The 23641-nt window shown below is 39.8% G+C and overlaps 1 protein-coding gene and 1 long non-coding RNA gene across 5 annotated transcripts in view; one reads left to right on the top strand and one right to left on the bottom strand.

The window, feature by feature from the left end:
- The window catches only part of CDK15 (cyclin dependent kinase 15), an 80311-nt gene that overhangs the window by 32122 nt on the left and 24548 nt on the right, over positions 1-23641 (bottom strand). For all 4 annotated transcript variants that reach the window (XR_010410270.1, XM_064586926.1, XM_064586927.1 and 1 more), the window contains 4 exons: positions 22422-22545; positions 20246-20366; positions 9136-9229; positions 4651-4714 (listed from right to left, as the gene is read on the bottom strand). Coding sequence is in view for 3 of the 4 variants with exons in the window: in XM_064586926.1 (XP_064442996.1) it covers positions 4651-4714; positions 9136-9229; positions 20246-20366; positions 22422-22545 (403 nt within the window). In the remaining variant the exon portion in view is untranslated. The remainder of the gene's footprint in view (positions 1-4650; positions 4715-9135; positions 9230-20245; positions 20367-22421; positions 22546-23641) is intronic.
- Positions 10002-20317, top strand: LOC129045617 (uncharacterized). The gene is made up of 3 exons (XR_008505579.2): positions 10002-10127; positions 18886-18995; positions 20236-20317. It is a non-coding gene; the product is annotated as an uncharacterized LOC129045617 (long non-coding RNA).

Genomic DNA, 23641 nt, shown 5'->3' with positions numbered 1-23641 from the left:
CAGCAGTACATTAATGCTACGATTTGAGCTCACACAGCATGAGCGCTTTCAAAACCCATGTTTAAGGAAGCAAACAGAGCCACGGCAGACCCTTTCATTGGAGCAAAAGGAGTTGGATGAAACAATCAATGACACATTAAAAACCACAACTGGGCTGCAATCATGTGGGCACAAAAAAAAAAGTTTTTCTTTATCACAGGATCTTTGCATCTAATGAGATGGTGACTGGACAACCTCCAGAGGAATAAGGGCTCCGTTTACATTCACTGAGAAACGTCTAAATATTTAGTTGGTGCTCCTAAAAGCCTTACATGATTCTGTTGCAAACTGGTCTCTAAGGTATGATCTTATTAGCTCTATATTGCCATTGGAAAATCTATTTAAAGGGAATTTGGAAAAGAAAAGAAGGAAGATATTACCACTGAAAGTACGAATGTTAGCTTATTTTTTTTTCTCTTTCAAAATTAACTCTTTTTTTATGTCCTCCAAATACTTACTTTAGGACCAACACCCTGCCAGTTAATACTTTCTCTTAATTGATTCTAAATGGTTCTCCACTTCTTATACATGCTTTATTCCTGTTGGTTTTAGTTGGATTTGAAGTGCTTGAGGCTCAAAAGGGGAGGGACTCCTGAGTGCATTTTTGGGGAGGAGGGAGGCAGGAGAGGAAGCTCAGAGGGCCAGGGAACTTTGTAAAATTGTCTATAGGGATCTACCCTTTAAATTCACACTACTGTCTTGTATGAGCAGATTTTAGCCAAGACCAATATCCAGTCTGCTTTAAGCTTCTGGGATCCTCTCTGCCATAAACCTAGTACATCCCAGATATGACATGAACTGGGGCTTTAACCTTTTCAGACTTTCTGACAGTAGAATCCCCTCCAGCATGTTGCTCTTTATTATTGCTTCCTATGGACTCTTATTAAGGATCACCAAAACGCACGCTGACAACCCCCTCTCCCCCAGAGGCCAGCACAGCCCCAGTTCACCGCCAGTTTGATTAATGTGTCTTGGCTAATTGTGTGAGAGATGGCAGGCCTTTAGCAAGTGTGACCAGTTTATTGTTCAGCCAATCACAGGCGCCTCAGTTAGCATGTGAAAAGGGGGTGTTTTGCCGGGGGAGGGTGAGTGTTCTGGCGGCTGAGTCAAAGGCAGAGCATTTTGGGGGGTCACAGAGCAACACCCACTTCTTTGAGGGGATGTTACTATGCTCTACTAAACCTGTAAACCTCGTACTCAAAGCACTTTTTCTCTCCTCCCTCTTTTTTCAAGATCTTTTTTTCCCATGGTGCAAGCAGGCAAGCCACTGGCTACCATGCAGATGGAGTTCACGTTCCAGGGTTTTTAATATTTCACTTTTATATTTCTGTTAGAGAATGATCCTGCTGAGAGTCTGGGAATCTGTGCTCGTCAGAACCCCCTTACTGACACTTGGATATATTGCTCTGAAAGCTATCCCAGGAGAAAAGATTAAACAAAAAAAAAAGCCTACTTTTCAAAGCCTACTTCTCAATCTGCCCACATCAAAATAAGACAACTGGCCCTTTGAAGTAGAGGACACAAAGTTCTCAGCCAGCTTGCTTAAAGTGGGGGTGGGGGGTAGGAGGGAAGGAAGAAGGAAGGAAAGAAGGAAGGAAGGAAGGAAGGAAGAAAGAAAGAGAGAGAGAAGGAAAGGAAGCCCAGTGTCTAAAATTGTATACCTCTTTTCCCTTGCCCAGATTTAATCAGGCAGAAGAGTCTGAATTGATGGCTAGAAAACCTACAACCCTGCTCATCAGTGCCCCAAGAAAACAGGTAATTGGCCAGAGAAACCTGTCCAGGTGGGTCAGCGCCAGGTGTTTTTTTAAGCCTGTACAAACAGAAACTGTGTTCCCCTCCTAGACATAGTCCAGACAAGGTCTGGGAAAGGGTAGAGTAGGCATCGATGGACATCGGATGGTTTTCACAAGTTTTCAGCTCTTGGCTCCCTCAAATTAGTATATGGCTAAATTCAAAGTTTGGGAACTCTTACTACTACTGAATGAAAAGGAAAACAATGGAAGTCTCATCCAGAATGGTGTTACTCTTCTCCTCTGTGATATTTTTCTGACTCCCATCCCCTCTTCTTTTCTCTTAATCCCTGGAGTTCAAGTGTTGGGGAGAAGCAGCTCAGTGATGGGGGGTGGGTGGGGAGTGGTTCAAAGGGACTTCTCAGTCGACATAAGGGGATGGTCCTAGAACACAGATGATGGCCCTTTTATTTATTTATTTTTTTGAAGATTTTATTTATTTATTTTGACACAGAGAGAGAGACAGCGAGAGAGGGAACACAAGCAGGGGGGAATGGAAGAGGGAGAAGCAGGCTTCCCGCTGAGCAGGGAGCCCGACGCGGGGCTCAATCCCAGGACCCTGGGATCATGACCTGAGCCGAAGGCAGACGCTTAACGACTGAGCCACCCAGGCGCCCTGATGATGTCCCTTTTAAAACACAGTCCTTATGATTGAGTTATCGGTAGTACTGACCTCATGCTGAAGATATGCTGGACTTTTAAGATTTACAGATACAGAGTTAGACATCTTCCTTGTAGCTAAGGAAGGGTTATAATTCTCTTTCTTTCATAAGCTTAGCTTGGCCCACAGCTACACACTGCCCAAGCCCATGGAAGCGGGGCTCACAAATGATCATCCCCCCCCAATAAGGAGAGCTGGTGAAAGAGTGTGGATGAATGAATACAAACCCAAACTCTCAGACATTGAAGAATGTACTGGATCTGTCCGTGCAGACCCAATACGTAATATAGCACCTGGCAGATAGTAGGTGTTCAAAATTTTTTGACTTATTTGAATTAAATTAAATCCCTACTAGAAAAACAATGCAAAATATGAATGCTATTGATGTTGGGCCTGGAGAATTCTCTTCATAAATAAAAAATTGCACATTACTTTGAAATGACAGCAAAATGAAAAATGCAACAAATTTCTCACTGTTTTATTGGGACCCAGTTTTCTTATTTAGTGCAGAATCTGGCAGGGAAGTATTTTTACCAAGTTTCTATCATTATTGTTCTCACCAAGGCATTCTCTGTTAAGGATCACTGCTTATTCGCCTGAACCAACCTGAAACCCAAACGTTTGAAGTTTGGAGGAACAGCATATGCTCACCATGGCAGATTTGTATTAACACCATCCAAATTGTTTTCTACAGCCCATCTGTGACCCTAAACTTCTGCTTGCATCCATGGTAGGAAGCTGAGGGGTTCCATTTTCATTTGGAGAGGAAGGTGGGTAGGGAGAGGTATAGATGGGCAGGGTGGGAAAATAGAACCAGCTTCTCCTAGCAACCATGACAGCTGGAGATAAAACTATTACAGACTAGACCATGGTCTCTACAAGTGGCCTCTTCTTTTTTCTGTTTCAGACCAAAAGGAAAAGGCACTATTCCAAGCCTTATGGCCAAAGTGGCATTTTTCTCAGGTGCTACACTCGAACAAAATAGTTAGAAATGGTAAACTATTTTAAATGACACTAAAGCCATTTAGAAATGCATATGATCTTTCATAAGGCAGCTGAGATGACTTTAGCTTGCTATAGGGTTTTCATAATCCTGGTGGGTTCAAGATGCCTGATCCCTATGTATAGCTGTTTGAGCAAAAGTATTTTATGCGGGAGTAAAGAAGAAGAAGAAGAAAAAAAAATCCCTGGCCTCTTATCTCTTTTGTTATCCTCTTTAATTGCCTTTTAAATCTTCCTACAATTTCTTGCTCTCATGAGACCCTTCTAGGATAATCTCATACCAAATTTAGTAGTGACAACAATTTGGGGAAAGTCCATATTTAGTGATGGGTCAGTATGAGAACTAGAAAATCTGACTTGAGTCATAATCACCCCAATCTTGTCCTTATCTGTACACATCTACCTCCCCTTTAATCCTGCCAGCAAGAGTCCAGCTTTGGTATGGTCATCACTTGCTTCCCCAGCCTCTGATACAGTGCTTCATCCTGTAGCTCACTGCTTATCTCTCTTCTTCTGGCTCAACATCCTTGAAGTAACTACTGGGTAATCTGATCTCTCTGACATGGCCTTGGGACTATTTCTCAAAGACTTCCCCCATGGGCAACACGTCCAACCCTTCCAAATCCATTCCCAGGAGCCAGTCTTGGAGGAACAAATGGGTGATGAGAATGACCAAGTGTTAGGTCCAGAGACAATGGATGAACTCTTCTGTAATCTAGAGACATCTTACTTGGCCTGTCCTAGGCCTAATGAGCCTCTACTTCCCCTCTGTTGTATCAGCTTTCTTTTTATATTTTATGAGGTACAATAACCAGCAAATAAAGTCAATAATAGTCATGGGGGGCTCAAAAATGAGACCATCTTTTGATTCTTTTGAGCCATTTAGTATTTGGAAATGGATTTGGAGTCCACAGCAATAGTCATTCCAAATTCTTATGCAGCTTGCTACTGCTGTTTACAGAGTTGGGGAACTGATCTAACCTCAACTATTTCAGTGTCCTTCTCGTAAAAGGGTTAGCAGGAATATATGAATCTAAAAATTCATCTAGACCTATCTTCACTGTTGAGTTAACAATAAAAGAAGGGCACCGTATCTGTGTGGCAAATGCCTTCACATTGCTAATTTTCAGAGCATTCAGAAGCTCAAGTAGATATTACCTGGATTGTAGTTAGGTAGCTTGGAAATTCCAGGCCAGGTATCCTCTGTAGGGACTCCCAACACCTATACAAAGCCAAAGAAAGACAGAAGGATGAGGCGGGAGGCATGAAGGACAGATCGGGAGGAATAGGGAAGAATTCATTTTACACATCACATTATGCTAGCTGATACACACATGAAAGAAACTTTAGTGTTTCCTATGTTTGTAGCTTCATGGACAAAACTGCAGTGTATTCTTAAAGTCCTGTGATGGTTAACTTTATGTGCCAACTTGACTGGGAATAGGGATGCCCAGATAGCTAGTAAGATATTATTTTGGGGTGTGTCTATGGGGATGTTTCTGGAAGAGATTAGTATTTGAATCAGTAGACTGAGTAGAGAGATATGCCCTCTCCAGTGTGGGCGGGCATCACCCAATTGATTGAGGGCCCATATAGGACAAAAAGGTGGAAGAAGGGCAAATTCCCTGTCTCTCTTCTTGAGTTGGGACATCCATCTCCTGCCCTCAGACATTGGGCCTGCTGGTTCTCTGGCCTTCAGACTCTGGGACTTACACCATCATCCCCTCAGGTCTCAGGCCTTTGGCCTCAGACTGAATTATGCTGGTTCTCTGGCTTGCAGACAGCAGATCTCAGCTTCTATAATCACACGAGCCAATTCCCATAATAAATCTCCTCTTATGTATCTCTATATATCCTACTGGTTCTGTTTCTCAGGAGGACCCAAATACAGGTCCCGAGCCTGTGTCTTCACTAACTCACTTGTTATTCGGAGGCAGATCATATAGCCTTGCTTAAAGTCATAGTCTCATCAATAAATCTCTATGGCATGGTCACCATATAACATGGGGTTATTTTGGGAGTTGGGGATATAAAGAGGCAGGGGTGACTGTCTCTCTGCCTTACATTAGATGAAATACACACACACATACAAAAGAACGTAGCCTGAATTATGCCTCAGCATGAGCATTCAGCTATTCCCCGATGTGCTCAAATTAAAAAGGATTCAGATTACTGACCTTTAGACAGTGGAATTTTAGCTAAAAATGATGCCAAACCTAACTCTAGTCCTTCCTACCGAATTCATCTCATCTTGTTTCCTTGGTGGCCCAGCAGCTTGGAAAATAGTATTTGGCTTTTAACTGGTGGACTGTAAAAGTAACAGCATCACTTGAAAGAGAGCTCACTTATGCTGTGGATTACCAAATGGAAGCTCCAGTTTGTAATTAATATGAAAATAAAAGTCTTTTGGAGTACAAAGTCAAAACACTTCCAATCTGGAATGGTGCATTTACTTCGAGTTCTTTTGTAGACATCATTTTACCATTCTTTTACTATAACCCTAAAAGCCCAATGTCAGTTATATCTGGGAGCTAGAATAACATGGTTTCTGTGAAATATTAGCGAAATACTAGTAGCTTTCACTACACCACTATACAATATAACTCTTCTTAGAAGCATATCTCAACATAACTCTTTTTAGAAGCGTCTCTTATAGAATCTAATAACTGCAAAATGCTGGATATAGATGGCAGCCCAATTGTTATGGCAGGAAGTCAACTGCCCAACAGTTACTAATAATAATCAATGCAGAATCCAGAATCTTAATGTCTACCAGCTTGCTGATTAGGATGCTGACTGAGAGGTACATTTTGTGGTGCCCGCTAAGATCGTCCTCAAACAAAAGACACTGAAGTGCTATTTTCTCTCATACAATAAAAAAATCATGCCACCCAGGAAAATCTTTCTTTGATCCATTCCCTAAACAAACTGAAAAGCTACTGAGAGGATTATAGGCTTTTCCTGTCAACCACCCTGAGCCTGAGGGAACACTAAGAATCCTGGAATCCATTTTGAAAAACCAACTGGACTAATTCTTCTTTTGTGGGAGAGGGCCAGAGGATGGGAAGCTGATTCTTCTTTTTCAATTTACTATCTTCTCTATTGTACAGATGTGCACGTAAACAAGGGATTCACATGCACCCAAATGTCTTCTGGCGGCTGGCAAAGCACAATGAAAAGGTAGCAAAGGTAATGAAGAAAAAGCAACAAAGGAAATAAATAGCGACCACATCCATATTTTCTCTAAGGTGATAGTTACTAGAATTATTGGTTACTTTGTATTATGTTTAATTAAAGCCAACAAAATGGATACCAAACATTTTTTAGTATTATACTGAAATCTTTAAGCTTGAGATTTTTAACGTTTAAATAAAAATCCAATATCCTTTATTTGGCAATTTGATGCTCAGTTTCTATTTGAAAGTTATTGAATTCGTTTTCACTTGAGAAAATTACCAAATCTCCACTTCACTGTCTGGGACACTGAAAACCAAAAATTGTTGATCTACTCTCTCCCTGAAGGCTTTTAAAAGGCAGATAGTGAGTGCTATGTTTGAAATCAGTGGGCTGCGCAGGGCTGTTTTCTGCCTTTGTTGGAAAGGAAACCGAAGGCATTTTGATTAATGGATTTAAAGTCTGTGTAGTTTATTTTATTCTGGTTTTAGAACTACATCTGGGATTATTTGCTAAAAACACTTATTACAAGAATTAGATTTCTAAAAAACTGATCAAAAAGACGTGACAGTTATTCAGATGAAAACACAGATACACACACACACACACACACAGAGGCATTTTAGAAAGATGGTAAAATAAAGATTCAGGATTTCTCATTATGTCTTCATTCCTAAGAGTGAGATCTCAGGATAAATGTAAATAACAGTTGTGGTTAAACGTTAGGAGAGTAGAATGGACCCATTGCTTTCAAAGAGGCAATTCCTACATCAAATATCATAGAACCCAAAATAGCTTTCCTATTTTCATCTGTGTAGACCACGTTTAATGAAACACTAATTCAGGATTGGTCTGTAATGCTGAAGTTTCTACCCTGCTTGAACTGTAATAGTATAAAAGATAACACACCGCTGAATGCAGTGACGTGCTCTCACTTTGTCCTCAGAGTTTGGAACTGTGGTTGTGTTAACAAAACTGTGTCTCTGCCGCAAAATTGTAAAGCAGTTCCAGAGAAGATGAATTTCCTCACCTACACAGAAAACCCCCACTCTGGCCATATCTCCCAAGAAACCCCTTATCAGAGGCTCTTAGCAAGAACGCTCCAGAAGCAAGCAAGCAAACTTGAAAGGGAGCAGGATCCAGGATAACAACAGTGTAGTTTAAAGCACTTTGACACACACTACAACATGGATGAAACTTTAAAGTATAAGTGAAATAAGCCAGACACAGAGGAGAAATACTATAGAATTCCACTGATATGTGATACCTGGGATAGGCAAATTCATAGAGTCAGAGAGTTGATGAGAGCTTATCAGGGGCTGGAAGGAAGGAAGATGGGGAGTTCATGTTTCATGGGTACAGAACTTCTGCTTCAGGTGATGAAAACGTTTTGGAACTGGATGGTGGTGATGGCTGCACAACAAGGTGAATGTACTTAATAATGGTTAGACAGTAAATTTTATGTATATTTTACCACAATGAAAAAAAAAAACACCAAAAAAAGTAAAATATACACATGACTGTAGTACATGGAACGTAAGCTACAAGAGATGAAAGAAAGAAGTACATCATGGTACAAAAGAGGTAGGGATAGGGATGCCTGGCTGGCTCGGGTGGTTAAGCATCTGCCTTCGGCTCAGGGTCCTGGGATCGAGCCCCGCATCGGGCTCCCTGCTCTGCGGGAAGCCTGCTTCTCCTTCTCCCACTCTCCCTGCTTGTGCTTGCTCTCTCTCTCTCTCTGACAAATAAATAAATAAAATCTTCAAAAGAGGTAGGGATAGTGAGTCAAGAAAGGGAACCACACAGAAAAGCACCTTCACACCCTAGGGATGTGGTTTTGGAAGAGCATGATAAATAGTATGCTTCTCTCACACTGACACCGTAAGCCTTTGTTTTATCAGAGTTCTGTGGAAATTTAGTGTCTCATCTTCAGTTGACAAGGACCCAGGGCCAAATATATGATAGAGTTAGAGCTGAGGGTGGTGAGGCAGAGACGTGCTTACGCAGAACCGGCAGAAATTGCCTGGGAGGTTGAGAAAATCGTGACAGGGAGCAGGTGGATTCAGGGGCTGCTACAAGACAACAGGCGGTTTCCTGACCCCGCCTTCATTCTCAGGGTGTTTATACCTGCGGCAAATACCCCAGTTTCCACAGCCTTAATACACAGCATAACATCTCAAAGCACATGGACTACTTCATAGTCTCTAAAGCCAATTTGGTTCAAAGTTTGAAAAGTAGGTATTTCTGGGCGCCTGGGTGGCTCAGATGGTTAAGCGTCTGCCTTCGGCTTGGTCATGATCTCAGGGTCCTGGGATCGAGTCCCGCATCGGGCTTCCTGCTCCTTGGGAGCCTGCTTCTCCCTCTGCCTTTCTCTCTTGCTCTGTCTCTCACGAATAAATAAATAAAATCTTAAAAAAAAAAAAAAGAAAAGTAGGTATTTCTTCTTCCTCAGAGGAATTATTCTCTTACCTCCCAGATCTTCTCCAGCTGTTCAAGGATGTTGGAAACCCCAGGAAACAAAGGTTGACCCTGGAACATTTCAATAAAGATGCAGCCTGCGCCCCTAGCAAAGGAAACAAGAGTCGGCCCAACACGTTCAAGGAAACAATACATGCGAAAGTGAACCGCTAGTATTTCTCCTTCCAGTAAATATTTGGGGGGGTTAAACAGGGGCCACATGCTATTAAAAGTCTTGGGAAAGAAAAAAAGAAAAAGAGAAGAACAGTCTGCAGCTTTTAGTTAAAATGATATGCAGCCAGCGTTTAGGAACACAGTAAAGATAGCAAACATTTCAGCTCATTCAAGTTCATTATCCATTTTATGAGAAGAGGCAAAAGTACTGAACCTCCAAATTGAATGCTCTCTTTCACGGAATCTAAGATGCTATCATTCATTGTAAGAGGCACCCTTAGTGTAAATAACATATTAAGAAGAAAAACTCCTGCAAGTTAAACCATGACACAATCAGAATGTTCCTTTTACAGCTATTGAAAGGGCTATTATAAATTTAATTAGACAGATTATTTTATCACATATCATACTTGTACTTGCAACAAATGGAACATTAAGTGAAATAAATTGGTTTGGGTACTCCTAAAACTTTTTTACATTAGCATTTGACTCAGACTCTTTGATGTCTGTTTTTATCCATGGGATCATCCTCTATATCAGGAGTTTGATGATGCAGCATTTCTTAAAATAATCCATAAGAAAACTAAGAGTCATCGGTCCTGGGTTCCTAAGCTGACCTTGCAATTACGTAGAGTTAACCTACTTTTGACTCCTGCTTAAAGAATGTTACTAAACTTGTCTGATTCACTCCCTCTCCACAACCGTTTGGTTCCTAGTTAAAAAAGAAGGAAGAAAAAAGAGCTCTCCTGTCTGCAAGACTTTCTTCCAAGTCACTGACGACCATTCTGCAATCTCTGACGCTGGCATTTGATGTTCACACATGTGCAAAGGTACCTACAGTCCCAGCTGCAGCCTGGCTGATGGCCCTGGTAAAACGCTACTGATTAAAAGGTGCATCCTATTTAGCAGAGAGTGGGCATCTCAAAATGGGTGAAATATAAAATTTATTTCCTCTGTGGTCGAACTGGAGCGTAATTCCTGAGGGACAGTAAGGGGTAAGATTTATTTTGCTAATAATACACATTTTTATTCATATAAGTCTTTTGAGAGATAAAAGTGGTCCAGGTGACAGATTACAGTGATTATCCTCATGGTCCTATCCTTTCACTCCAAATTCTTTGCACTTAAAACACATAATTTTGCAAACTCCCTTAATCATCCTGACATTTTCTTGTGTGGCATGATAAAGAAAGATAGTTAAGTAAAATACTTTATTATAGATGATCATATTATTAAAAATTTATTACCAAGTTCATTTTAAATATGGTCTTTAATATTATTCATATGTATTTATTACATATGATAACTTTTCATTTTTTCCATTGGATTGCAGACACACGCTATTTAATTTCACTTTAAATTGCTCGTGGAGGAGAAAGCAGATTTCTTGGTAAACAAGTTTAAGAATGTGTCTGGTTTGAGGATAGAATTTATATTAAAAAGAAAATTGAGGGGTGCCTGGTGGCTCAGTCAGTTAAGCGTCTGACTCAGCTCAGGTCATGATCTCAGGGTCCTGGGATTGGCTCAGCATTGGGCTGCCTGCTCAGAGGGGAGTATGCTTCTCCCTCTCCCTCTGCCCCGCCCCCCCCAACTCATGAGTGCTCTCTCTCCCTCTTAAATAAATAAATAAAATCTTAAGAAAAAGAAAAAAATGAAAATTGAAATATCATTGTATCTTATCATGTCAAAAAAGATAAAAACTGTTTTCATGACTATTTGGTTTGCATTTAAAATAACCAATTGGCTTATTTTCAGAATTATGCACATATGTAAATAAAAGATATCAAATCATTGGCAATTTTTAAAAAGCCAATTTGGATACAGTGGCCACCATATTTACTTTTTAATTATTTTTCATGTATTAGAGACATCTTGATATGTGATATAAGAATTTTGATCAGACAAATATAACTTCAGAATCTGGCGAACAGTATCTTGAGGTGAATTTTTAGAATTATTGCCATTGTAAAGCTCCTCACTAGCTTGTATTTTAAAATCCATTTTTTTTGTTGTTTCTTGTCTTTAAAGCACCAGATATAAAAGGTAGGAGTTAAACAATATACGGAGGAGAATAAAAGTAATAGAAAACTGTCAAATGGTCAAAAACCATCCTGATTGCTAGCAATGGTCAATTATGAGATAAGCCAACTAGGAAATCGAGTTGGTGAATGCCATCAAATGGTCTCCACCCACTGCTTTCTCTGTATGTGCTTGAAAGGTCTCAAACCACTTCATTTTGAAATGAAAAAATGTGTGTGTGTGTGTGTAAAACATATGTAATTGTATATTAACTGCTCTGAAATAGAAATGGAAATGTGTTGGTTTTTGAAGACTTGAGCCAACCTTCCATCCAGTACCCTAACACCTACCAGAAACGCCAGGGGCTCACAAGCCACCAGAAGGCCTGATGGTATATTTTAAACAAGGTTGAAAACCAAGGTCATTACCAGGTTTAAACCTGCAGTCCACTTTTTTCCTCTCTTCAAAAGGTTTTCATTGCTTGGGAAAAACTTGTGTTTTTTCATAGTAGTAGCTGTAGGAAACCAAGAAGGAAGTCCTTTTGTGAGCAACTTCTTAGTGTCCTTTGTCTTCTACTCTGCTAGGACAGTATACAGAATTATGTAAAATATTGGAGACGTTCAGGCCATTATGCAAGTAGTACAAGGTGTTTGTGTTACAGAATAATACGTTAACATTTGGTTGAAATTCTCCATTTGCATTCATATGGTTGGTGCGTTAGCGGCATTCTCGAGTCTTTCTTTTTAAGTTTCACCTAGGGGTAGATTAAAACCTTTCTCACCTAACAAATATAGAGTCTAAGGTTACTTGTTTATATTTTTAATATTTATATACATATATATATAGTGTGTGTCTGTGTGTCTGTGTGTGCACATACACGTGGGTGCCCATGTGCTTACTTGGACACTTGCAAGACCAACAAAATTCCTAAATCAATTATATTTCAGTACCTGGAATATCCGTAAGTACCATAAATATCGATGCATTGGTAAGAAAATAAATCCGTGCACTTTAAGTTTGAAAAACAAAGGATGCTTTCTAGACGTAAGCATTGTTCTTTAAAAACTATACAACTCGGGCACCTGGGTGGCTCAGTTGGTTGAGCGACTGCCTTCTGCTCAGGTCATGATCTTGGAGTCCCGGGATTGAGTCCCGCATCGGGCTCCCTGCTCGGCAGGGAGTCTGCTTCTCCCTCTGACCCTCCTCCCTCTCATGTACTCTCTCTCTCATTCTCGCTCTCTCAAAAATAAAATAAATCTTAAAAAAAAAAAAAAAAACTATACAACTCATCTTCTGATTTTTTTCATTTGTTCTTCAGAGCTATTGTATTTTTTAATTTGCTTTGTAAACAAGTTGAGTGGCTATTGTCTATTTTGTCCACCCCCAGCCTAGCCTTAAGCAAACATTTAAAATATTCTGAACGTTTAGGTCCAGATAGGAAACCAGCTCCTATTTCTTTTTACTCCTCTGCTTTGTTCTTAAATCTTCATCCTCTGGCTCTTCTTACCTCCTCTTCTTCCCCTTCCTATCTTTAAGCTGCTCAGAGGATTTCTGCTCTGTGGAGATACCCTTGGGGCAGACCGTGTAGATGAAGGGGAACTTCCTTTGCAGGGTAAAAAGCCCCGATGGCGTCAACCAGTGAATCCTTCCAGAAAGGAGAGATGCACTGGGTCATTTTATTGCTCCAACTGTGGCTCTTCAGTCAAGTTAGAGGAAACAGCTTATGTTTTTTGCTTTTTCTGGCTTTCTTCCTAATTTTTCCTCTATTCTGAGCATGAACAAATTCTTCCCTAAGAGAGTAAAAGATTCTTCAAATTCCTTAGGCAATCTCTGGGGAAATCAACCATCTCAGGAGTTTTAGGTTTTTCAGAGGTGTAAAGAGCATACAAAAATGTTGTTGGGAGAAATGGATCAGTATTTCATTTTTCACTGTTGAAATTAATTCAGTACAACATAATGTATGACAGTGACATGACATTTCCATTTGCTTTTCCCTGGGCCACTCTTTATATTTGGAAGTTTGCAGCAGGAAAAATCTGCAATCTCTCAGGCAGGAACAACTTTTCATAGTCCTAAAACCAGCAGCTGCCTGAAGTCAGTTTTGAATAGTACACGTTGTGTGACAAAATAAATCCTTTTTTAAAACCCAGTTTACCCCAACACGGATGAACCTTGAAAACATTATGCTAAGTGAAATAAACCAGACACAGAAGAAAAATATTGTATGACTGCACTTAAATGAAGTACCTAGAAGGGTTATATTCATGGAGACAGCAGGTAGAATAGGGGTTGGGGGAAGGGAGTAATAGGGAGTCTTTGTTTAATGGGTACAGAGTTTTAGTTTGGGATGACGAAAAGTTTTGGAGATGGATAATGGCGATGGTTATACTACAATGTCAATGTACTTAATGCCACTGGATTGTACATTTTAAAATGCTTAAAATCGGGGTGCATGGGTGGCTCAGTTAGTTAAGTATCTGACTCTTGATTTTGGCTCATGATTTCAGGGTTGTGGGATTGAGCCCTGTGTCAGGCTCTGCGCTCAGTGGGGAGTCTGCTTGAGGACTGTCTCCCTCTCCCTCTTCCCTCACTCATACTCTCCCTCTAAAATAAATAAATAAATCTTAAAAAAATAAAATGGTTAAAATGGTAAATTTTATGTTATGTGTATTCTAACACAATACAAAAAAGGTAAAAAACAAAAACAAAATGGTGTAATTATCCTAAAACATTGAGTTTTCTCACTGAAGTTGCTAATAGAATCTTTTAAGGCTTGAAAAGGTGGCAGAAAGAAAGAAGAAACGATGATGGGAGATGAGAGAGCATTGGTATTAAGTGCTGGGAATAACCAGTATGTCCCACTTGTATGTTTTCCGTAGTCTAACTGTTTGCTCTGGGCCCCCACTGACACTGCTGTCACCTGGGCTCACTGTGAATGAGAGGCTCTGGCACTCTGGTATCATTAGTTTCTTTAAGACGAAGGCTCTAATGCTCCCCCATGGTCATCTGCCTCTTAAAATGCACCCAGTTTGGGGCACCTTGGTGGCTCAGTCGGTTAAGCATCCGACTCTGGATTTTGGCTCAGGTCATGATCCCAGGGTTGTGAGATCGAGCCCAGCATGGAGTCTGCTTAAGATTTTCTCTCTCTCCCTCTCCCCGTGCATCCCCCACCAAATAAATAAATAAATAAATAAATAAATAAATTAATTAATTAATTTAAAAAAATGCACTCAGCTTGTGCCCTATGGGGTTTCGTGGCCTAGCACAATAGGATTTCCCCCCTTTCCTTCCTTTGTCAATTGGCAATCTTCTCCCTACTCACTTCCCCTTTTACCACTCTGAAAAGAAAAAAACATGGGGGAAGAGGAATCGTGATGTAAATACCTGATACCTGACAATTATGTGGAGAGTAAAAAAATAACAGTAAATTCAATGAAAGATGCCTATTGCTCTATTTTTATATTACTTTTTAAGTTTTACTGAGAACACAATAATAAGAATGGAATGAATAAGCAATGACAATAACTTTAACTTAAAATTGAATTTCTATTTTGTGTTATCATTATTCATGGTTAAATTCATGAAACACCAATGAAATCATATACATTTGTGTATATCTTGTATATGTGAGGGATACGTAGCTTAAGACAGACTTAAAGGACTGGTAGGTGAACTGAAGAAATAATGCAGAAGGCAGCACAGAAAGTTAAGGAGACAGGAAATATGAAAGAGAGCATAAGAACTGTGGATAATAGAAAAACATGGTCTGATAATCTTTCACTGGAGCTCCAGAAAGAGATGGGAATAGAGGCAACATTCAAGAAGGAAATGACCAACTAAAGACATGATTTGTAACTGGAAGAAGCACGATATATACCAAGCAGGGTAAGTGAAAGGAAACGCACACCAGACACCTTAAAGTGAAAACTCTATAATAATAAAGGCAAAAAAAAAAAATCTTTAAAACATCTAGCTAAAATGAGAGATCACCTGTAAAAGTAAGACAATAAGGCTCAAAGCAAACTTCTCAACAATTAGGCTAAAAGCAAACTTCACAACAGCAACAACGGAACACAAAGCAGGGGGATGATATCTTCAAAGTTCTGAGAAAAAATAAGCATCAATCTTGAATTACATCCCCAGCAAGTTTACCTTTCAACAATGAGAGTTTAAGACACAAAAGCAGAGTTTGCCACTGATAGGCCTACACTAAAGAATATTCTAAAAGATTTACTTCAAAAGAAAGGAAAATTATTCCAAAAGTAAGATTTAAAGTGCACAGTTTTAAACAGTTTTAAAGAGTTTTAAATTTATTTGCACTTAATGAAAGTAGCTTTAAGTATATAAAACAAAAATTAATGGAATTAAGAGAAATCAACAATGTAGTGAACAATTTCAACACAACTTTGATTGATAAGTTAAACAGACAAAAATGATATAAAGAAGATTTGGATAACACAACTAACCTTGAATTTTTGAATATATGTAAAAACCTGTACCCAACAATTCAGGAATCTGTATTCTTCTCAGTCAGTCCCATTACTGATAATATTGACTCTAATCACTTGGTGAAGGTGATGTCTGCCAAGTTTCTCTAACTATAAACTACTATTTTTTTCTTTGTAACTGATAAGTAATTTGTGGAGAGATACTCTGAGATGATGTAAATTTTTTATTCCTCATCAAACTTTCTGCTCTAGTTTAACATTGTTAATTCTTGTTTGAGCCAATCACTGCTACACTGCAAAACAGTGGTTTTCTAAGTCCATCATTTCTTCTCCAGTTATTAGCTGGTATGCTACTGTAAGGAGGTGCTTCCTTTCTTATGCAGCTAGCCAGCTAACCTTAGTATGGACTTGCGCATTCTTATTTTATTCAGTGGGCTATAATCCATTACCCACATAATTTGCTTTGATTTAAGTCAAATTGTACTCAAATTGTACATCTGTGACCAGTGGACATTTCTTCAAGTTGCTTCCCCTGTCTTTTTGATATAATCCCATCATTTTTTGACTACTTTGTAAAAAAATGTTCTGGCCCACCAAGATGTTCCTGGCTCATCTTATACTTTCCCTGCCCCAGCCTTAGAATTGGCCATTTCTCCAAAATGTCTGAGTTCTTTTTAGTGGGGAATGATATCAGGAAATCAAGATCTGAGTGGCAGACCAACACTTATATAAAATACAAAAATTAATTTCTTGAAAAATAATGCACAAAACAGAACCAAATGCAAATCTTCCCTGAAATCATTCAAGACCTCAAAAAAATCCCACAAATTAAATTCCAAGGCAAATTAGCATATCGCTGTCAAAAACAACTAAACACACATGGAAAAAAAAGATACCATATGCAAGAACCAAAAGAAACAATAAACAGCAGAAATAGACTTACAAGGACCTTTGCTCTAGATATGTAAGAGCTTAGAGAGAAAATGATAAAACTACTAAAAGATGTTAAAGACAAACCAAACAGATGAAGAGATATACTGTGTTTAAAAATTGGAAAACAATATTATAAAGGTGTTAATTATCCTCAGAGAGTTCTATAATTTCAATGCAATTTCTAATGAAAATGCCACTAGGATTTTTTCATGAAACTTGAAACACTGAATCTAAAAATGTATATGAAAAATCATGGGACACCAGCTAGCTCAGTCAGTAGAGCATGCAACTCTTTATCTCAGGGTTGTGAGTTCGAGTCCCACAATAGGTGTAGAGATTCACAAAAATACAATCTTTATAAATAAATAAATAAAATGTATATGAAAAATCAAAGGGGAAAAATAGCCAAGACCCTCCTGAGGAAGGAGATGAAATAGGTGGGGACACTTGTCCTACCAGATATCAAATATTATTATAAAGCTATAGCAATTAAACAGTGGGACATTGGTGCAGGGACAGAGAAACTGGCCCCTAGTGGAACAGAATAGAGAGCCCAGACACAGACCTCTGCATTTATGGAAACTTGATTTATGAGAGATTTGGTATAGCAGATCACCGAAGAAATTGGGGTGAGACAATTGGTTGGCACAGACAAAAATCAATTTCCAGTATTAAAAATTTAAAATGAAAGGACAAACTTTACAACTTTTAAAAGGATGTATTGGAAAATATCATTCTGACCTCAAGGAGGGAAGAATTTTTTAAACAAGAAACAAAAGAGCTAACCGTAAAAGAAAAGACTTGATAAGGTCAACAATATTGAAATTAAGAACTTCTGTTCGAAAAGACAACATAAGGATATGAAAGCATAAGCCATGAACTGAGGAGGCTTCTTGCAACACACAAAACTGATAAAAGGTTCCTATTTAGAAGAACAATATAAATCAATAAAGAAAGAAAGAAAGGGAGGGAGGGACGGAGGGAGACAGAGACAGAGAGACCAAAAGAAAATAAGCAAAAGACACGAGTAGGTATTCACAGAAGAGAAGCACAAATGGCAAATAATCCATGAAAAGGTGTCCAACCTCATTAGTAATCAGGAAAACGCAAATTTAGATCACAACATGATACCATTCTACCCACTTGATTATAAAGTTGGTGCAGCTGAGGATAAGGGGCTGGTGTATAAATTGTTACAACTACTTTGGAAAGCAACTCGGCGCTATCTCAGGCAGTTGAACATTCATATACCCTGTGACACTGCAAATCCACTAAGTAAATACTACAGAGAAATCCTTAAATATGAGTACCAAGTATATTCATTACAACGAAAGCAAACAAAACAAAAAACCAAACTAACTAATTGAAACGTCCATCAACAGGGAATAAAGCACAGCTACATACGTCAACATGAATGATCTTAGAAACATCTGGAGTAGAAAACGGCGAGACCCAGAAGGCTAAAAACAATATAATACCATTTTTACAGACTCAAAAGCAGGTAAAACAAAACACTATCTTTAGAACACATAAAAATGTAAAAATATGATTTTTAGAAGGGAATGAAGATAAGAAAAAAATTCAGGGGCGCCTGAGTGGCTCAGTCGTTAAGCGTCTGCCTTCGGCTCAGGTCATGATCCCAGGGTCCTGAGATCGAGCCCCGTGTCGGGCTCTCTGCTCAGCGGGAAGCCTGCTTCTCCCTCTCCCACTCCCCCTGCTTGTGTTCCCTCTCTCGCTGTGTCTCTCTCTGTCAAATAAATAAATAAAATCTTTAAAAAAGAAAAAAGAAAAAAATTCAGGTTTGAAGCCAGCCTGGTAGAGGGGCAGGTTGTTGGGAGAGGGGCACATGGAAATATGACAGCGTGTTCTGGTTGTGACACTGGGTAGTGGGTTCATGAAGTTCACTTATCGTGCTTCTTAAACTACATCAGGTTTCTCAATCTTGATACTGTTGACATCTGGGGCTAGATAAATCTTCATTTTGGGGGGCTGTCCTGTGCCTCATAGGAGCATCCCAGGCCTCTACCCAGTAGATGCCAGGAGCACACCCTATCCAGCTGTGACAATAAAATGTGTCTCCAGACATTGCCAAGTGTCCCTGGGGAGTAAAATTTGCCCTGGTTGAGAATCACTGATGTATATATATGGTATATATTTTTTCATGTGCGTGTTTTGTTTTGTTTCGAAGTAGGCTCCACACCCAGCGTGAAGCCCAGTGCAGGGCTGGAACTCACAACGGTGAGATCAAGACCTGAGCTGAGACCAAGAGTCGGACACCTAGCCAACTGAGCCACCCAGGTGCCCCTATATGCTCTATCTTTGGAATGTTTTAAATGTTCCATAATAAAACAAAGTTTAAAAGTGATGAGCCGAAGTTTCACTCTGTGAAGCACGACTAGGAAGTAATCATTAAGCGCTGAGAAAGCCAGAGCCCGTCGCAAGCCTTTGAAGTGACAGCACAGAGCCCTGAGAGCTGACAGTTGTGGGAGGATTTTGACTAGCTGGTGATATTTCTAGAAATGGTACTGGGTATTGGGGAATCAATGACTCCAGATACACTGGAGGGATATTTCTGCAACCTTTCTCAATTCTTTGGGAAATCCAAAAGCTTAGTTTAGCCTTTTAGACTACTATTTAATTTTTAAAAAATCTATTATTGATATACTTTTTAAAACAAGGCCTTTTGTTTATATAAGACCTTCCAAGGAATTGAAGGATGTCCACATATTTTGTTACCTTTGAGGGGGTGGCTATGATTGCAAAGTCACCACACATTTCACTGTGGCCCCCGGATAACTGGGATATTTCCAGAAATAAGATCTGATAACATAACATTGCTGCTCAGGATGATGAGTTATCCCACACTCACTGTAGCACCCCATTAATCCAAGAGCCTCTCCAGTGATGTGGTTTTACTTGGAAACACCTATCTGATTCTTATACTATAGCCCCTCTCATGGAGAGAGTTTATTACCCTCATTTAAAAAATGGAGAAATACAGACACAAAGAGGATAATGCTTTTCAAGATAACATAATCCAGAGTAACTAATTAGAAATAGAACTGGTGTGAAAATCAGGTTTATTGAATCATGGTCTGTGTGCCTTTTTCTCTAAGCTCGGAATGGTGCTTGGGCATGTGCAAGCATTAGTGTGTAGACGTGTGTCTGTGTGTGTATCTCTGGTCAGGGAGTATGTGTGTGTGTTTCTCTGAGGAAAAGGGGGAAAGACGAAGGACTGAAGAGAAGAGCTAGGAAGAGAGAGGCATGGTAGAAAGAACATCGAAAAAAAAAAAAAGAAAGAAAGAACATCGGATTCAGAATATGCCTTGGGCCAGATGTCTCTGAGTCCCAGTTTCTTTAACCATAAAAACTCACAAAATGATTGCAAAAGTCAAATGAGATATGTATTTAAAAGCACTTTATGTTTCTGTCTATAAATGTGATTGTCATTATTAACATTATTATTTAAAATGCAATACAGATGACGAAGGAATCCTCCTAGGTAAAATGACTCACATTTTCTTCATTCTCTTGGCAGTAGCTCTTACCATATGTCCAGTTCAGAGGAATACTCAGTGGCTCCCAGCAAGGCATCAGGAGGCCGATACCAGAGGGTCACAACTTCTGAAGAGTATGTCTGGCTGGGAATGGACTTTGCCCGAGCGAGACCTGACCAAAGAAGAAAAGCACAGAACTCACTGTCCTAGGTCTTCCGGGAGAGCCAGGAAGCGAGGCATGCAACTAAGGAGTTAATAACTGGCAGAATAAACAACATTTAAAAAATAATACACAAACTTTGGGTGCTTTTAATAGAGTCACTCAACTATCTTGACCCTCATGGACCTCCTTATCAAGTGAATTTCTCAAATTTTGGCCTACTTTGCAGCTGGATGTGGCCTTCCTGGAAGCTAAGTATAGTGAAGTGACCAACTTCTTCCCTGCTTATATGCTATAAACAGAACTGAAGTGTGAGCTTCCAGATCATGCCTTTTTGGAGGGATTAAGCATTCTTTGCTTTTCCTCTTCCTCCAAGCTATAATCAGAAGGAGGTGGCAGCCATCTTTAAATATGTAGTTGGGGCAATACCCTAAAGATGGTGGGGCCTCAAGACAGAAGGGACATGGGTCAAGACACCACAGGGCCACCATACAAGCTCTGACTACTTAGGTTAGACTGTTATATGAGAGAAAGTTAAACTTTTTTTATACATATATTTTATTTGTCAGAGAGAAAGACACAGAGAGAAAGAGCACAAGCAGGAGGGAGCAGCAGGCAGAGGGAGAAGCAGGCTCCCCACTGAGCAGGGAGCCCGACGTGGGGCTCGATCCCAGGACCCTGGGATCATGACCTGAGCCGAAGGCAGGTGCCTAACCAACTGAGCCACCCAGGCGTCCCGAGAAAGTTAAGCTTTAACATGTTTACAACCTCCAGTTTGGGGTCTTGGTCATAGCAACAGAACTCAATTCACAACTAATATTGTCGCTCTCCATTTTTGCAGTCCAGGAATCCCCAGTTTAGTAAAATACAGGGTGGGGACTGCTAATCCAAATTAATTAGTTTGGTAGGACTTTGGACACATCACTCTTAAGTTTTCTTCTGCAATATCAGAGTACTTTTTTTTTTTTTAAGAGGTGGGGAGGGGCAGAGGGAGAGGGAGAAAGAGAATCTTAAGCAGGCTCCATGCCCAGCATGGAGCCCAACATGGGGTTTGATCACAGGACCCTGAGATCATGACCCTGAGATGATGACCTGAGTTGAAATCAAGAGTCGGATGCTTAACCAACTGAGCCACCCAGGCGCCCCTATTAGTACTTTTGTCAGTTAGCTACTTATCTCACAGAATCACATGATCTAGAGTTGGGGAAAAACCTCAGTAGATGAGTTCTCTGTTGTGGGGAATTGATAAATGAGTATCTGTTAAATGCTTACTTGTCCAGATGAAAGCTACTATGTCAGAATAAAGTACTGCAGCTACAGTGCAACCACTTGATATCTGCCAAACAGAGAAGAGTGGTTCCTCAGCTCCAATTTTTCAACAAATATTTACTGAGCACCTACGGTGGTGTCCAGCACTAAGGATATAATGATAAGCAAAATGGACTCAGGCTGCCTTCAGAATGCTTATAGTCCAGTGGAAGAGACAAAATCATCACGCAAATATATGTGTGTGTATAATTATAAACTGTGATAAGTGCTAAATGGAAAGATACAGTGATACCCCAGGGAAATCCACATCACTTTGATGGTAATAAAAACCTCAGGTACTCATACAAAGCTCTATTGATAGGTGAGCAGGAGCAAAGGCCCTGGGGCCTCTATTCCAGCAGGAGTCCATCCTATAATCTGGGGTTTACGTCTTTATCCTGTCATCATGGGATAACCTGGATCTATGCGGACAGAATTTTTCTATCCACTCACATGTAGGAAAGCCTCCTAGGTACAGTTTGCCCTTTACAAGTCTCTCTATAAAAAATGGCAATGGGGCAGTAGAGGTGCCCAAGTTTTTGGATCTGATTAGACTGGGGCTTGATGGAATTCTAGATGCTACCAATCTCACCCTGTTTCTTGCCTCACACTTCCTATAGGGTAGTTTGACAGCCTCACAAAGCATCACGTGTCATGGGCCTCCACTTTTCAAAGGCCAGGCCCAGTCAATGCTTTAAACATGTGCACACAAAAGCATCATTGTTCATAGCCCAGAAAGAGACTCGAGGGGAGACTTACCAAAATCAGCCAGTTTGAGCTCTCCCAGGTGACTGATGAGTAAGTTCTGAGGTTTCAGGTCCCTGTGAAGAACGTGTTGGTGGTGGATGTACGCCAGGCCCCGCAAAAGTTGAAACATGAAAAGCTGGAAGGAATGAACACCTTATCTAAGCAGATTTGAGCCACTATGTGTTGATTTCTCCTCTAAATCAAAAACAGTCATCTGAAAGAATATAGTAAAAGTCTCTTGAGAGACAAAAAAAAAAAAAAGAAAATATGAAGATTTTACATTCGGAGAGGGGAAAAAAAAAAGACAAGAAAAAGTCAAGTAAGTAGACCATGTTCTAAACAAAGGGATTCTGCCTTTTCCTGACATCTCATTTCTTTGATACTGGAAGGATTACCCTTCCTTAAAAATCTAAAGGGAAACTTTGAAGTTTCCTTTGGAACACTAGTTATTGATTTAGATGTGAAAGATTTAATTTTTTTTCCCACCGATGAACTTGGCATATAAGATCAAAGTTGACCTGGAAATGATATTCTAAGGTTTACAACTGCTCCAGTTTTCCAGGCTCTCTGATATGAAACCCTTTTAAAAACATAACACAAGGAGACCAGACTGGGAAATATATCTTTAGATGGTAGTAGGAAATAAAGGAACCATTATCTTTTTAAAACTATTTTTAAAGTTCAAAGTTGAAAACAAGCTATAGTACAGCCATTTGATTAAGAGGGAAGAGAGACCAAAAAAAAAAAAAAAAAAAAAACCTGAAGAGAATAAGGAATAAATAACAGAAAGAAGAAAGAAGAGGGAAAAATACATTCTAGGCCCAAATTTTTAAATGTTGCATGTGGTAAGTAAGGCATAGAAACTGAAGACATTAGTAAGTTCTCACCAATGTAGAAGCGGAAGGAAAAAAAGAATGCTTAGGATTCCAATGTCTTTTGCTCTTTTCCAGAGCCACTGGCAATTGAGAATTGAAACACCAACATTAGTGTTTACAAAGACATCTGCCAACTGAGAACATGTTCTGGCAATTTAGAAGAGAAAAGCCCAGCCCCAGCATTCCTGGAGACACAGACAAAGTAGCTGATGTAGGGACGCCTGGGTGGCTCAGTCGGTTAAGCGTCTGCCTTCAGCTCAGGTCATGATCCCAGGGTCCTGGGATCGAGTCCCGCATCGGGCTCCCTGCTCCGCGGGGAGCCTGCTTCTCCCTCTGCCTCTGCCTCTCTCTCTCTCT

This window comes from Mirounga angustirostris, unplaced genomic scaffold (assembly GCF_029215605.1).
Source record: "Mirounga angustirostris isolate CCGP_5_RB_7025 unplaced genomic scaffold, mMirAng1.0.hap1 SCAF_3, whole genome shotgun sequence".
NCBI classification, from domain to species: Eukaryota; Metazoa; Chordata; class Mammalia; order Carnivora; family Phocidae; genus Mirounga; species Mirounga angustirostris.
This window is presented reverse-complemented; position numbering and strand designations above follow the sequence as displayed.